At 34.8% G+C, this 16,938-nt stretch overlaps 1 protein-coding gene across 1 annotated transcript in view; it reads right to left on the reverse strand.

Annotated features, from left to right (window-relative positions):
- Positions 1-4,791: 4,791 nt before the first annotated feature.
- Positions 4,792-16,938, reverse strand: part of ARHGAP5 (Rho GTPase activating protein 5) — a 51,420-nt gene continuing 39,273 nt past the window's right edge. Inside the window, exons 6-8 of the mRNA XM_030038080.2 lie at positions 15,597-15,728; positions 13,746-13,851; positions 4,792-8,646 (exon numbers count right to left, since the gene is read on the reverse strand). Coding sequence (XP_029893940.1) covers positions 8,316-8,646; positions 13,746-13,851; positions 15,597-15,728 — 569 coding nt within the window. The 3' untranslated portion in view covers positions 4,792-8,315. The remainder of the gene's footprint in view (positions 8,647-13,745; positions 13,852-15,596; positions 15,729-16,938) is intronic.

Raw genomic sequence — 16,938 nt, forward strand, 5'->3', positions numbered from 1 at the left:
CTAGATGGCTGTTAAGAGCATTGCAGCACTGGGAACGGAGTGGGTTGGAACATGTCCTCATATAATAAAAATGCAGACAGAAGCCACTGAAAACACTAGAAGGGAAAAAATACCCACCATAAATATTTCCTTTGATTCTTTTTAAAATTTCTAAGCTCTTAAAATTCCCACTTTCTTAGCTTCCTACTGATGAGCTAAACTAGTCGCACATCTTATTTGCTCATATTTAGCACGCTTTCTAGTAGTCCTTCACTTCAGCTGTATATGCAACACTTACCTGCAAGAAGGCAATTGCTTACATTTTTTTTTTTTGCCAGACAATTCAAAATATACATTTATCACTGAAATGAATTCAGAACATACTTTTTACTACAGTACATCAGAATGTAACTAGTACATCTGAAGGAAGGAGACTCATAGAAGTTGTAAGCTATTTTTGTCTTTACATTTCAGAAGACATTTTGCCATCCTAGGGCTCTAGGCACCTGTCCCATAAATTAAGGCACAAAGATAAATAACTGCCTGTAGACATTTGCTTCAGCCCGCTTGTCCTCAGCAACTTTAGGGAGGTGGAAAAAAATAGGTTTCGTAGCAAGCCCAGAAGTTAACAAACATACATTCTTACAGTGCAAAGGAAGAGAGGTGAGATCTAAAGCTAAGTACTCCCAAATGAGAATGCCTTGCAGCAGAATCCCTTCTTCATATTGAGGGAACTCTAGCTGAGCAGCTCTGCTATTTCCAGGGCAGGTGAAGGGGGAGAGAAAAAAATAAAGAAAAAATAAAGAAGTGGGGGGGTAAGGGGGGGGGTAAGATTTCAGGAAATCAGACTCAACCTATTTGCAGATCAGTAGCTTAAAACCACATTTATTACGGCCAATGTTTTAAGTAGAATACTGGATGTGGTGCAGTGGTCAAAATCCAAAGGGAGCTATGAAACCCTGACCCTCAGCTTACGAGAAGCACATGGTCTTGGAGAAAAAGAGAAGCATGCAGCTCTTCCCAATACTTTGACTACTAGGATTGGACATAGAAGTCTGCAGAGTCTTTTAGGGTGTTTCTGGTGTCAAATTGTTTGCTTGTTTCACAATTGAGTCAGAGCTTAGCTTTGACAATCACCTTACATGCACACCAGTTCACCTCCCTTCTGGAGGAAAAAAAAAAAAAAAGTATCAGATTTCCTTCAAAGAGGAAATATAGCCATGATTGAGAGGATAATTTGTTCCACAGTTCACTTACTCTGCCACGAATAGTCTTCCAAATGATTCCAGCAGGATTCACATCTCCATACACTACTTCCATGACTTCATTGAATGAGCTGGGCATTTACTTCACGATGACACTATCATGCTACAAAAACACACCTCTGAGAGGTAACAGTTCAGCCCTTTCTTTTTTCTTAGAAACTACCTTTCTTTGAAAAGAAGAGAGAAAACAAAATAATACTTGATAGCACCATGTGCAAGTCCAAGGAGAATCGAACTTGATTTCTACTTCCCCAGAAGTATTTCAGGTCAGAGAAGCTTTGTATCCTGGTAAATAAATCTGGCCAGCTATGATGAGACGTGCAGTTCTAAGCCATGTTTACATCATGGTAGCAATACCACTCAAAACTATTTTGTGTTAAAAAAAACAACAACAAACGATTCTCAGGGCAGCACACTTCAGGAACAGGGATGCTGAGAAACAATTTAAGGTTGGTATGTACGTCCCCACTCTTTAGCTATACCAATTTTGGCTGAAGACCACATGCTTATCCATGACCCTTATTCTGTGGGGCTGAAACTCCACATCAAACATGGAGGACTTGGTGCCCCAAACTCTGCAAGAACAACACTGGCCCTTGAAGTTGGACAGAAGGGTATAGGGAAGAGCTTTCCCATCTCCTCCTCCATTTACACTATCGGTGGAAGGCTTGAAAGCTCCCTACACACAAACCTCTAGCACAGAAATGAAGCCCAGTTGAGACGAGCATCCTCACCTCACTGATGTACTGAGAACTCATAATATTTATCCCTCACCATTTTTAAATGGTCTCCTAGCTGCTCTTTCCAGCACTCTTTCATTAAAACAAGGTTAAGATACGAAAGAGGATCACCCCAGTATCTATCTCCTAGCGACCAGAATCTCCAGACATGGACAAGTGCCACATTGCCCTAGGCCCTGCATACCCAAAATTGCAAATGAGTGCACAGAGACAAGTGCAGACAAAAGGGGACAAAAGAGTATTGACAGACTTTTATAAACTTTATGTGGGACCCAGTATGTTTTACAGGAGACAAGTATTGTGATCATGTTATAAATTGTAAGTTTTGACTTTCAGACTAATTAAATAAGAAAAGAAATACTAAGAAGAAAGAATAAAGAAAGCAGTCATCTGTGAAGAGATAAAGAAACTTTTCAACTCAAATACAGTTAAATAAAGGACATAAAATCAGGCTTATTTGTGTGACCACACAGGATAACAAAATTAAACCGTTAGAGCTAGACAACTCGCAGATAGGATATCAAAATGAGATACATATGTTTACATTCAGTTTTCAAAACCTGGCACCTGAATTGTTAGCAATATTTACCTGTAGTAGGCTGGCCACCTGTTACTATGTCAGAACCACTGTATCAACATCCATTTCTTTACTAAGTTAAAAAAAGTATGTTTCTATACATACATATTTCAATAATGAACCATGGACACTTCATTCTCCATATTTTTTTTTTTTGCTACATTCTATGTTTAATAATTTCATCTAAGTCTTTTAAGAGGCAGCTGTTCAAAGTACATGATTTTTTTGAGGTAGGTTTCTTGATCTCTTCTTCATTCCCAACTTGCACAGGGTCATATGACCAAGTAAGGGCAGTCACTGCAGAAACTCAGGTTGCACTGCCAAGTACCAAGGGTGGAACCTTCAAGGGGAGACCACACCACCTGTAATTTAACAGCGCAACTTGGTTTTTTCCAGATGCTTCACCAATTCATCGCACTCAGTGTCAGTTAACCAAAGAACTTCAACTCATAACTTACCACACTGTACATTTTCTACTTTTAATTCAGTAAAACCCTGCAAGAGCAATTTAGGAGCCCCTGACAATTCTCATCAGTGGCAAAGCTGACAGAATGGCAGGAAGGGATGAGAACGGCTACTTTGCCTTCCCTTCCCTTCTTTAGTTGTGAAGCAGAAAAATCTGTAAGAACAGATAGATTGTGATACCATAATTCCAGGGAAAATACAAGCTACAGCTACACTATATAAATCAGTCAGTCACATAGGCAGCCGGAGGTACTCTTCAAGTCACTGTATCTACCCCTGAAGCACTGACATGCAGTCATGGCTAGAAGTACCACCACGAGATTCCCTTCCCATCTTTTCTTAACTCAAACAGCTTGTAAATAGAAGCAACAATGGCCTTTCATTATTATCACACTCTAAGACTGAAAAGCCACAATTACTGCACTGCAGGCATTCAGGGAAATTATTTCATTCTTTGTATTTTCTAAATCACATGAAATAAAAAACAGTAACAGACAAATTATTATTAATGTAATCAGGTATATTAAACCCTACTCTGTAATACAAAAGCACCAGAATGTTGGCTAGGCATCAATGACACTCAATTCAGCAACAAAAATACCAGGTCTAAACGCACATGCATTGCATTTTATAAGGAAGATGAGAAACATATGGGCAACACCCATAACATGCACCATCTACACACTCGGGAAAGAAATTGTCAATAAGAAAAGGAAGGAAGTGTTCGCTTTCACTAACCATGATGACAGATTAAATTAATCCCTTCCGATTCCATGGAAACTATGAATTAGCTGAAGGATCGACTTTGACACAAGTGAACACTAATGTTACACTTTGGTTCTCTAGGACAGCTATTCATCAGAAACTTGTGGTCTGCTGTAGAGCCTGAACACTGCATTATGCTTTGGATTCAGTAGGGATTTTTTTGACACAGCAATCTAAAAAAACTGAGGTTTGCACATAGATAAGTTATAGGTAAGATGCATCTTATTTGAGATTAAAATGCTCCAGTGTCTAAAAGTGTTAAGATATATAATAAAACCTGAACAGTGTTCAGATTTGAAGGCTGTCAGGAAGTTTTTGCAGTTATTTCTGCATTGGCCATATGACTTAAGATGCTCTGAAGAAACAAACTAAGCATAGGTGTCGCATGCACAAGAATTAAAAGCAGTACTATTATCAAAGTTGGATTTATCCCATATAGTTAGCAGTGTTACAACCAATAACGTACAACTCTGAAAATTTAAAGCTGACCTCAAACCCCACAGTTTTTACTTCAGGTTTAAGGATTCTGTAGGAAAAAAAAATTTTAAGAGACCCATTCCTTTAGCATGGTAGGAAAATGAAAAACTGCTTTCCATAATCACAGCGTTTCCTGATGAGCAGCTCAATCAGGTGAAAAATGTAAGAGGTCACATGAGCCACAGAATTTCACATGCACTGCACAGCAAAATAGAACATCTTACACTCTGTCACTTTTGAGGTCTGTCCCCTAGTGTATGCACATATCCATCTTGGGGGGGTGCATTACCTACAGACGAGTCTTCACCATTGTCAGAATCCCTTCCAAAATTCAGCAGTTTAAAAGACGCATCCAATGCAAGAAGAGACACCCTCCCCCCCCCCCCCCCCGAGAATGCCTCACACACTTGGTGCACTCAGTTTAGCAAGATTTACTGCTAAATTTCATCTCTGTGTATGTGAAAGATAGGGTGCTTTTGCCTTTAAAAATTTAGTAGGCAACTAAACTGAACATTCTACACAGTAAGCATCTTAGTATTTTATTCGTTGCATCTTTTATACAGAATAAGCTTCACTGATACTTAATTCACTGCAGTATTCTGCTGATGTAGCAACAAAAGATTACATTATAAACAAAGAACAAAATTTTGACTTCAAAATTTTTTTATATATGTGTAATTTTTTCAGTTGACAAACAGCATCACAATTACTGAAAAAAACTGAAATAAGCACGTAAGCTAAGGCCAATTTTTTTTAATCTCCAATTGATAGTTTTTCTATATTTATCATAAATATTGGAAGCTAAACTCCAGCAACTAAAATTAAACATATCTATAATTTCCTAGCAACCAGGATTCAAATAATGGAGAAAACATACAACAAGAAAAAAGTGTATTTTCACTTAAGTTGACGTCTGCGATCTATTTACACTATATATGTTAAAATTCCACAAGATCATGGAGGGTAAGGAATTTTGAAATAACCTGTTAAGCATTACTTTAAATGGCACTTTTGTAACTCAGGCCTGGGATTTTAAAATTGTTAAAACATTGAAAGACAATACACTGCAGTATGTCTATATCAATATTACAGAAAAAAGACAAACTACTCCATAAAGTGTCACTGAGATGCTCAACCAAAAATAATATACATTTGTAACTTTATCAAGATAGATATTACCGTAAAAATGCTCACATTAAAAAATATAGTTATTATTGTTTGGATTTTCATTAAAACTAGAAGGGACTACATGAGCCAAAGTATGAGGAATTCGTATATAATGACATGCTTCCTCATTTTATAGCACTAATAAAAATAATAATAGAGAAAGCTCTATTATAAATCTTTAATAACGATGGTATAATTTCCTAGTATCTTTTAAAAACTTTACTATGTGGGTGTATGTGCATGCAAGTCTGTGCATATGTGCTTGTGTACCCAAACACACAAACACATAAAAAATATCAAAGTGTATATATTACACATACACACATATCCACATTCCTGCATATAACACTTCTATAATGCAAACAGTATGCAGGGACTTTTCCATGTGACAATCAAGCACCACGTGCCATGATTTCTTATTATTTCTCTTTACGTTTCATCCAGTAAATGTAATAAAACTTTCATATTTGGCCAAATATAAGTGTTAAGATTTTTAAAAATCATTACGTGATTTAGCCATAACAACATACACAAGAAATAAATGATACTGCAAACACTTCTGAACACAAGTTCAACATGAAAGTTTGTCATGAAATGGAATGTAAATTACTCTAAAAATTAGTATTCAAAGATTAGTTAAATATTATGGCAAACAACTTGGAATTTGTAGAAAGTTTAAAATGTAATTCACATTACAAAGACTGGAGATACTTTATAGATAGAACTTTTAAATAGGGATATGACTGGCATTTATTTTTAAGCTTACTTCTATTAGAAATAGACTTGTTTCCTGTACAGGTGATGCTTTGTCTATACCATATACAGTAGAAAAATAAATTCTTTAGCAACCTAGAAATAGTTTATAAAACTCTTGAAGTTTCATTTTCTTTGCTAAACATGCCAAGATTAGACTGACAACTATAAATAAAAGCTATATAGACAAAAGGTGAAGTAGAACAAGTTAAGAATACTACAATTTACAGGACAGACTTTATTGTACTATTAATTCCTGTGTGCTTTGCAATAGGAATAGGGTTGACTTTTCTTTTTTGTTTATGTTTTCTTAGAAAAGATAATTACTTGCAAGAATATAACACAATATCAAGATAATTTATAATATACATGTACTTCAAACAGCAGCCAGGTTTATGGTATCATAGTAATCTAGAATGATAATCCAAGTCATAATTAGAAGTACAATACCTAGGACATAAGTGGGAAAGGCAATTTTTATTTTGGGAAAATGGAGCAAATCAAACTCTTAAAAGCCTTAATTCTCAAAATCATCTATTTACTATAATACATACAAGACGATCTTAAATCTTGCTATAAGTGAAGATTACAACAGTGACCATCATAAAGCTTTTTTTTTTTTTTAAACTACACAAAACATTCTAGCAGCTGAATGAGCCAAAACTGTTTTCTTCTTTGCAGACCTAAAAAGGTATATTTTGAGCATGAAAGAAAAAAAGCTGCTATGAAAAGTCTCACAGGTAGTGTTTATCTATGGTCTCCCCTTTGCTACGATTTGTAACCTTCTAAATTTTTTACCACTAACAAAATATTTAACCAAAAGATTTGTTTAAATTAAGCAGCATTCTTTTACAGCAAAATTGGTACCAAAGTAAAAGTAAAATAAGCGGGGGAGGATGGGGGGGAGGGGAAGATAATTTAAAAATATGGTGGAAAAAAAAAAAAAATCAGTCATTTGAATTTTTAGTACAACATACCACAGGAAAAAAATATGAATACAAGTTTATGTGATTTTATATATACACACTCCAAAGAGGTTAATTGTCAGTACCCAAAGTATTTATTGCTATGTATTAGCAATGCATTTTTGTATATCTTTAAAGGGTCACATAAAAATAGATTTAAAGAATAGATTAATTGAAGTCCTAGATTAAAACATTGTTTGGTTTAGAGAATTTTACTACAACAAAATCCATGTTTATGTATGAAAAGTTATATAACCTTATATGAAAATGTCATGAACTATTTTCTAAACACTACATGTATTCCCAAGTGGGAAAAATTAAAATATCTAAAATATATTAGATTAAGTTTACAAGACCATCAATGATCTTTTAAACATGCAGCTGTTTACAGAATTAACAGTTTTACAAAATGTTTAGTTCAGTAATGGAACAAAGAAATAAGTAGGCAACATCAAAATTTTTGTACAATATTTGAAACTCACTTTTACAACAAGCATGTCCTTGGTATTGTGCTGTAAGAAATAATAAGCAAGTTCACCCACCCTTAACAAACTGTCCACAGGTTTACTTACAAGTAAAGATGGATGGCGAGGGATTGTAAAATTCTCAACAGTGCATTTTGCATTCTTCCATAAACCATCCTAAGCATACCGTCACATAAGTAGCCAGGAGATTACAAAATAAACTATAGCTGGGCTTTAGTTGTTTACACAGAATGCTTGAATGTGAATAAAATTGCCAAAAATAGCATGTTAAATAACAAAAACAGCCATAAAGCAGGCTGTAAGCACTGAATGTTTCATAAATGTAATTTTTTAAATCATTAAATTTCTATAGAAAAATTTTATTCACAATATATTGTGACAAACCGTCACAGGAATGATATAGTGATTGCAATAAGGTATCATGCAGCAGCAGCTTTGTACTTTATAGCTATTTTTGCTTTTAAAAATTAAACCTCTCCAGTCATGCTTATCACATAGTTTTTATCTGCAGTGTGTACAAATGAGGAACACAGTACGGGATATAACAAAAAGATGTCCAATCAGCTGGATGGGAATTATTTTTCATAAATATGAAGTACATTATTGTATCCTGAAACATGCATGTCTATAGCTTGTCTTTACTGTCCAGTGCCAGGCTGCCTGCAATCATCTTCTATTTATATAATACCAAGAGGGTCTGCTGGTAATTGTGACTGTATCAGCTGAGGCTGCAGTGGTGGTGGTAACTGCAGAGGTACCATTGGTTCCACCATCTGCACTGCGTTGGAAGGCGGTGGCTGACATGCCACTGGGTTAGGTGCTTCTACAATCTCTCCATTGTAAAAGAAAAATTGACACTGTTGAATGAAGGTCTCTATAACCGACTGGTGGATTTTGGTGGTAGAAAGAAACTCTCTGTTTTCAAAATCAGGTCTCATCAAAGTAGGCCAGAAACAAATCGACAAGTTATCAGCAGTCATAAAGTTGGTTTTATATTGCTGACTAACCCTGAAATGAGAATGACATGCACAGAATGAATTAAAACTGGTATGCAATCAACTACAAATATTTTCATAGCGCTCTAACTGTAAGCATTATTATCAAAGAATCTCAAGAGTTTTGTTACTTTCCTCCAGCTATCCATTAAAACAATCATTCCTGGGGGTTTTTTAAGTGGTTATGCAGAAGAAAACTTAGAAAACATGACTTTTCCAGATTTGGATAGCTGACAAATATAAATCTGATTAAGTTTTAATCAGGAAAGAAATTCAACATTCCACCAACATTTTGAAGTGACAATCACAAACTCTAAATTTATCAACCAGCTACAGGATTTCATAAAATTAAAATCTCTTCCATTAAAATGTCTAGAAGAAAAATAACAGAAATGGCTTCTTACTGTAGGACAGTCAGATATTAACATCTGTGGTACTCAAAGAAAAAGGCATGACATTAGATCACATGTTAAAAATAAACACAAAACAAAACAAAAAAATCAAGTGTTGATTAAAGCACATCTCTGCAGGATTTTTCATACTGGCCAGCATGAGAATTTGGCCAAGCTGTAAAGAACATCATCAGTGGAAATTTCACTAATACCAACACACTTTAATTTTGTTTTATTTTTCAATGTATAACACAAAGGTTTCCAACTGGGTTTCTGTTCCTAGAAGTTTCCTGCTTTTAAGCAGGTGCTGGAGCAGGTTTTTCACTTATGATCTAAATTCATTATTACAATACTATTACAAGAAGAAAAAAAACCCCAAACCAACAAACCATCCTGTTACCAAATTTATTATCTACAATTAAATGCCTCCTCAGAAAAAATGCACTGCTTTTCATAGTAATAGGCTAGAAAGAGCCAGGATACTGTGTTTTCTAAAAATACTCTGCATTCCAAAGTAACATCACAGTTTTATCTAGAAGTATTGAGAGATACATTAAAAATAATGTGTTAATAAATCTGACAAACACCTAAGATATTCATTCATCTGGGAACATGCAATTCCTATATATACAGTAGAGAGCACAAAGGTAACTGAGCTACAGTTGTCCTGCAGAAATAGATGGAAAATGAAACTTCAGCAACTTGTCAGTTACAATTTTGATGATTAACAAGAGCAGACTGCAAGAATTTCTGACAGCTGGCTGTAGTCCATAGATTCAAAAGCTGTGAAAACCATAGTAAACACTAGAATTGATGCTATAAGAAAATATTTTCACTCATTTACAATGCATATATAGTGGTAACTATAAAGGGTAGACTTCCATTTTAGCATGCGCATTACTTATTCCAAATAGTGTGAGGGTACACAAATATTGCCTCTCGATCTGTTTTGAATAAGTTTGGTCCAAAGGATATTTGGATAATACTTCTGAGTGACAGTAATATTCATAATCTCTTTCCTAAAAGAATTGCATTTTAACTTCATTTAAGGATTAAAGAACCCAAAAATATAAATGTAAGCTTACATTTTGATTAGCTTTTTTATTAGAGTTTAAGTCTTCCCCTCTTTCTTCTCCCTCTCCACCAACTTTCTGGCATCAGACCACAGGGTGGCCACAGGGTGTCTGAGATCAGCTAGTGTATCCTACAGAAAATTAGATTTCCACTATTTCTGTTTTCCTTTACAACATGCTGCAGCTGCATAATCATTAGATCCAACAAATGAAGCAGTGGGAATCTATGTCTAGAAGCAAGAAAATAAGAGCATTGCGCCTCTTTCTCGGTTGCAGCTCACAACTAGATTAAACATAATGAACAATCAACTTTATTCTCTCTTGTGTTTAAACTTTACCTCTGTCCTTTCTAAGGGTAAACAAAAATCTACGAACCTGTATGTCATCTCCTACCAAACTTTCCCAAAATACTGTAGAATCTTCTTGTAAGTGCTTAGCAAATGTCTATTCACCCTCTTTTATGTTGACTCAAAATGAAAAATGAAGAGTCTGTTTCTCTTGATCCTGCCACCTTCCTCCACTGCAAACTCTTCAGGAACTTCAGGCTGTAAGCCTGCTCTACGATCAGACTTTAAAAGCTGTACACCTGTGTTTTCCCAGACTTCAGAAGCATATTACGCCATAATAGCCCGTACGTATAAAGGAAGTCATTATCAAAGAACAAACATAAACCACAACCAATATAAAAAAAAAACAATGTCAATCCAACACTGTCCTGTTTCAACTCCATCTTTAAAACTCACTTCTGCTTACAGTTAATCAACCACAATTAGATACCTAGTATGCTCTGAAAGGTGCTTATCACACTACAGAAAAATTCACCTCACTGTTCCCATTTATTATGGTTATTGGTCTCTTGTATTTCAATAGCAAACTCATCTGGATAATACTTGTATTTTTTGTTTCAATAACCAAGTCCTGTGATTGTGGACACACCAAAATAGTATCAGTCACCAACCACTATTAACTATACAACAATACCACATTTCTTACTCTAATGACATATGATGTAAAAACAAAGCATTTACAACATCAGTTTGTGATGAGAACTCTTCCATCATACAGAAGAGTGTTTTACGTCATTTAACAAACTATTCATCTGATGAACACTTCCATTTCAATTATATACTAGCAGTAATTTACCACAGATTAATCTCGTAACTAAATTCTTTACAGCCTATTTTTAAAAGTTCCCTTTAAGATCCTGTATCCACCTATATCTACTTCTCTCTCTCTACATACAATTGCTTACGTTCAAGCAGTTTTCTTGTTGAATGGAATGCAACTACCTGAAACTGCAAATGAGACAAAAAAATCACAGCCTTTCTTAATTAAGAAAAGATTAGTTTGTTACTAGCTACCCACAATGTAAATCATCATTAAAAGAAATAGTGGACTGCAGAGCAAAAGCCAGTGTACATCACTTATGTTCTCCAGTAAGTTCCATAAGTAATGTATTTGTCTGTAGATACACGTGCATTAGAACCTATTCAAGATTTTTTTAATTATATTTAGCTCTTCTACTTGCAGCAATCCACGTACTTGACACTGTACATTCAGCTATGCTATGCAAACAGGTGACCAGCTGAAGACTTGACAATGAAGAGATTGCCACAAAAATTTCTATCAGGTCCATTACCAACTATTGAAACATTTCAGGTAACTAATAGCTAGGTCAAGTTTGAGCTGTTTTGTTTTATTTCAGACACAGGCAAGCACATCTTACAATTCTGTAATATGTAAATGCATGGAATAATTATATCAGTTGATATGATTTGATCTATTTTAGGCCTAAATTTGTATTTGGCAAGACTGCAATGGAAAAATTGATCCATTTCCCTGGAAAGGAAAATGGATAACTTTATAAAGCATTAGCAAGTTGTATACATGACAGAGAAGTGTAAAAGTAGATGCCTAAATTTTAAAGTTTCTCGTATGTTCAGTGGAAAGACTCCTTCCAAACTGCAATAGAGAGCACCTACATTCTGTTGACTAAACAGGCAAGTTAAAAGGTCTCATTTCTGCCCCCACATTACATGCCCAGTTAGATCATTACAAATACCTGCAAAACCAGAAACACACACACTAGTCCAGAACAATTTAACAACTTAAATGTCACGAAAAGCTTGGTGTATATACACAAAATTGTCTGACTGGAAAGCACTATTGCAGAGAAGGACCTGAAAGTCCTGGTGGACAACAAATTGAACACAAGCCAGCAGTGTGCCCCTGTGGCAAAGGCGGCCAATGGCATCCTAGGTTGCATTAGGAGTGCTGCCAGCAGGTCTAGGGAGGTGATCCTTCCCCTCTACTCAGCATTGCAAAGGCCACATTTGGAGCACAGGGTCCAGCTCTGGGCTCTCCAGCACAACAGACACATGGACATACCGGAGCAAGCCCAGTGAAAGGACACAAAGATCATCAAGAGACTGAAGATCTCTCAAATGCATGAGAGTTATTTTAGCTTTGGCAATGTTTATTCTTTTTTTTAATAATGTAGTTAATCTCATTCAGTGGACTTCAGAGAATAATCCCATTTTAGCTGAAAAAGAAACATGAGTAAGCTGGCCTTTTTCTTCTTGTTTTTTATGACTGAATATTGTACACTTGTGCACATAAAGGGTCAGATGATGAGGTAGTATACATCTACTAATATCAGATTATTTTAATAATTAGATAAATAATTTTTATGAGAAAACCATTAAATTTCCAAGGAAGAGGCAAGATTTAGGAAGCAAGTGTAACCAATTTACTGTTACTTATAGCTTTGTTCTATATTTTATTTATTCAGCAGGGGTTTTGCTACATTTTAGATTCTGATTGAAGGTAGCCCTGCTTTAAGGGGTGGGGGGAGGGATGGGCGGGGTGGGGGGAGGGATGGGCGGGGTGGGTTTAGGCCAAATGACTTTCAGGTCCCTTAAAACCTATATTAGTCTATAATTTTAACAGCTACTTCAGGCGGGGTGGGGAGGACATGACAAAAAAAAACAGAAAACAAAAAAACCCCCAAGAAAACCAAAAAAAAGAGAGGGGAAAAAAAGAGAGAGGGGAAAAAAAAGAGAGAGGGGGAAAAAAGAGAGAGGGGAAAAAAAGAGAGAGGGAAAAAAGAGAGAGGGGAAAAAAGAGAGAGGGGAAAAAAGAGAGAGGGGAAAAAAAGAGAGAGGGGAAAAAAGAGAGAGGGGAAAAAAGAGAGAGGGGAAAAAAAGAGAGAGGGGAAAAAAGAGAGAGGGGAAAAAGAGAGAGGGAAAAAGAGAGAGGGGAAAAAAGAGAGGAGGGGAAAAAAGAGCGAGGGGAAAAAAGAGAGAGAGGGAAAAAAGAGAGGGGAAAAAAAGAGAGGGGAAAAAAAGAGAGGGGAAAAAAAGAGAGGGGAAAAAAGATCTGGTAACTGCACTGCATAGTTATTCTTTCAAGCTTTTTTGTTGTGTACACTAATCATTCTTATAACTTCATAGCAGCGATGATGCCAGGAGAACAGACTATACAAACCTTTTCTAATTAACCTCTTAGTTTCGTTTTCCACATTTCTATTAACACATGAGCAATGCAGCATGAAATTTTCAATTCTAGCAGTCAATTCATTGTTACTAACACAATCTTTTTTGCAATTGTTACAATTTAAACAAAATTTTAGTAGAAAAATACTAAACCTGTTTAGATGCGTTATTACATATTTGAAGACATCATAGTTCACTGGGTGGAATTTCTTCACAATTTCTTTTAACTCATGTAGCCGTTCTGTCTTATCCATGATTTCTATAGAAACAAGTGACATACTGAATAAAGCATTGCTAGGTCTTTTTCCTAGCATAATGGTACAGATAAGATACCCACAGAGAAATATCAAGTGAGAAAATATTTGATAAAATTCCTATCTGCATATATTATTGCATAGAATAACTTTTTTATTATAGAGGTAACTATCTAAACACAAAAATATTTTTCTGTATTTAAGCAGAATTGTTTAGCTGTGTTTAACAGCAAAGAATCACTTGATTAGCTCATTGTTGGCTTGTAGAATGAGAACTAACAATGTGACAGGGTCATTTCTTGCTAGATTTTCCTCTGCTTGCAAAATGTTATGACTTGGATATATCTGTAAGATTCATTTGGACTGAAGTTTCAAAAAGATTTGGGCAAAGGAAGACATGCAGATGAACTTAGAATATCTTAAGCTTATCAGTTACTCAAATAATAAAAAAATTATGAGTGGGCCTGGTGCAGCTATTTTAAATATACTGTTTCAAGGAGAACAGGGATTTTCACAGGCCCAAGAACATTACTTATGCTTCAAAGAGGAAATAAGCAACATGTAAGAAAGGACTATGGAATAAAATAACTTTTTTTTTTTTTTTTTTTTAAAAACAACTAATGCTGCTGCTAAAACATTTATGGAAAATTCCACTAAAGTATTGTAGAACCATACATTCTGCAGAACATACTTCTATTCCATGATGATTCACATCATGAGAAGGAATACAAGCTCACCTCTATTACTTGACTGCATGGCTAAAAAGAAATTTGATGTACCCTAGTACCATAGAAATAATGTTAAAAATGCTCCAATATATCCCAAAGAGAAATTTAAAGCAGTATTAATGGTACTTTAAAACAGTAAGTCCATTTATATTCTCAGCTATTGCATGTTTTGACTGAAATTTAACTGATATACTTTTAAGAAAAAATAAATCCTAACTAATTAGTTTAATTACATTAAACAAGGAATTTGCCTGAGAAGTACAGCAGAAATACCACAAATAGGTATCTACAGATATCATCCAAAAATACAAAATTTCTAATGGACTATATATGAATCAAGTCCAGGCCCAAGCCTTGGGTTTACACTAGTATTTTCATGTTTTGAACAAAAAAGTGTTAAGAATACTGTATGTCACAGTTGTAACCTGCAAAAATGCATAGCAGTCTTTTTCTGAAACAGCTTGCTGCCAACACAAGAGAGATACTCTTTAAAAGAAGGGAAGAATTTAGTCATTTCACTTTGAAGTGTCTGTAAAACGTTTGTAAGGCAAACAAAATTAAGCATTTCATCTTATAAGGAGTTCAAAAAGAACTTAAAAAAAATCTAAAAGAGAATTACCATAATATTCCATAGATGTGTCTGATTTCTAAAGCCTACTCTGAATGTAAGACTTTATGAATTCAAGGGTTTTTTCCCCCCCTGTTAACAACCGCATTACATTTCCAAGAGTTTTCATCATATGCAGCACTAATACAGAATGGAAAAAAAGAGTAGATTTCTCCAATTAAATTTTCTAGGAAAAGGAGAAATAATAAGCCACAATTTATTTAGCAAAAAAAGTATTACGTTAATTTCATCATATAGTTCTGTTAATTTTAAAGAATATTAAAAAATGTACATCTATGCAATTTAAAAAGTATTTCAGTGCAGCCAGTCCTTTCAACTTAGAATGAAGTAAAAATTGCAATAAGGGCAATCAATATAACATAATTAGATCAAGACAAGATAGTTTATTACTTACTTGATGTTTCTAACAACTCTTGATGCAAAGAGTAAGGAATTAATGGATCTGGCAGATCCGCAAAGAAAGCTTTAAGAGCCCCAGCCACTGCATTTACTGTTACTCCCATAGACTCTAGACTGATATTATGATCTGTAAAACAAAATTAAACAGCAGTGTAATTAAAACCTACAGTTATCATTCCTCATAGTATTTTAAGAAAACAAGCATTTATTCAAAACACTGAAAACGAAAATGCTGCTAAACATTTGTTAAAAAAGCACAAAAAGGTGAACCTATGGATAAGCTGCCATCACTTCGACCCACATGAAATCAAATAAAAGAAAATATGACAGTATAAGAAAACAGTATAAGATCAGAAAAATAAAGTTGTCTAATTCTCCATGCAGACTTAAATGCTTTTCTATTTGCCATTGACTGGCTTCTGATTAATCAGTTTTGTCCAATACTAAGTTTTAAATTCTATTTCCCAAAATTTTGTTAAAAACTGGTACAGGTCACATCAATTTGCAGAATTCATGTGACCACATGAAGCCTTTTAAAAAAGGACAACAAAACATACCAGTGACCGCACATGGCCATATAATCTACTGCTAGATTCCCAAATAACAGAAGCTTTATAACTAGAGAATTTTTTAATTTAAATTTATACTAATAAAGCCATGCTATATAATTTTTAAACCAAGGCTAGAAGTGGAAGCACCGTAAGCTGCAGAACTTAAAGTACTTAAAAACTGAAATTTTGAAAATGCTAAGTTTACTTTTCAAAAGTCCACTCCACCTGAAACTCTGGAACATCCTTTAATAAGGTGACTGAAGAAAATCTAGCATTATACTGAGATTATCTGAAACAGCATAGTGAGGCATAAAAACCTAGTACATTTATTTTCCTTATCATCGAGGAGGAATTTTACTATTTTTCAGAGGCTCAATTTCATGATTAATATCCAAGAACTTTTAATAAGTGTTTTCATTTTGAAGTATCAACTGAGATCATAAATTATGTGAGAAAACAGAGGGAAAAAAAATAATGCTGACCCTCTCTTTTAAGACATCAAAGTGAACAGCATAATCTACTAATCATATTCCACTATATTCTAGCATGAGAAAGGATGTGTTAAGAAATTTATTATCAAGATTTAATTGTTAATCCGTATTATCCAAGAAAGCTTTCAATAAAATAAGTATCAAGAAGTATTACTTTTGGGGGGATAAGAGGGGGAAGTGAATGCCTTAATGCCTAGGACTGATGAACTATTAACACAAGGAGCAGCTAGGACTGCATTTAAACACTAGAATACCTCCTAGAAAATATTTTAAGAGCACTTAAAGCCAGCTGCAA

Source organism: Aquila chrysaetos, chromosome 2, assembly GCF_900496995.4.
Source record: "Aquila chrysaetos chrysaetos chromosome 2, bAquChr1.4, whole genome shotgun sequence".
Classification (NCBI taxonomy): domain Eukaryota; kingdom Metazoa; phylum Chordata; class Aves; order Accipitriformes; family Accipitridae; genus Aquila; species Aquila chrysaetos.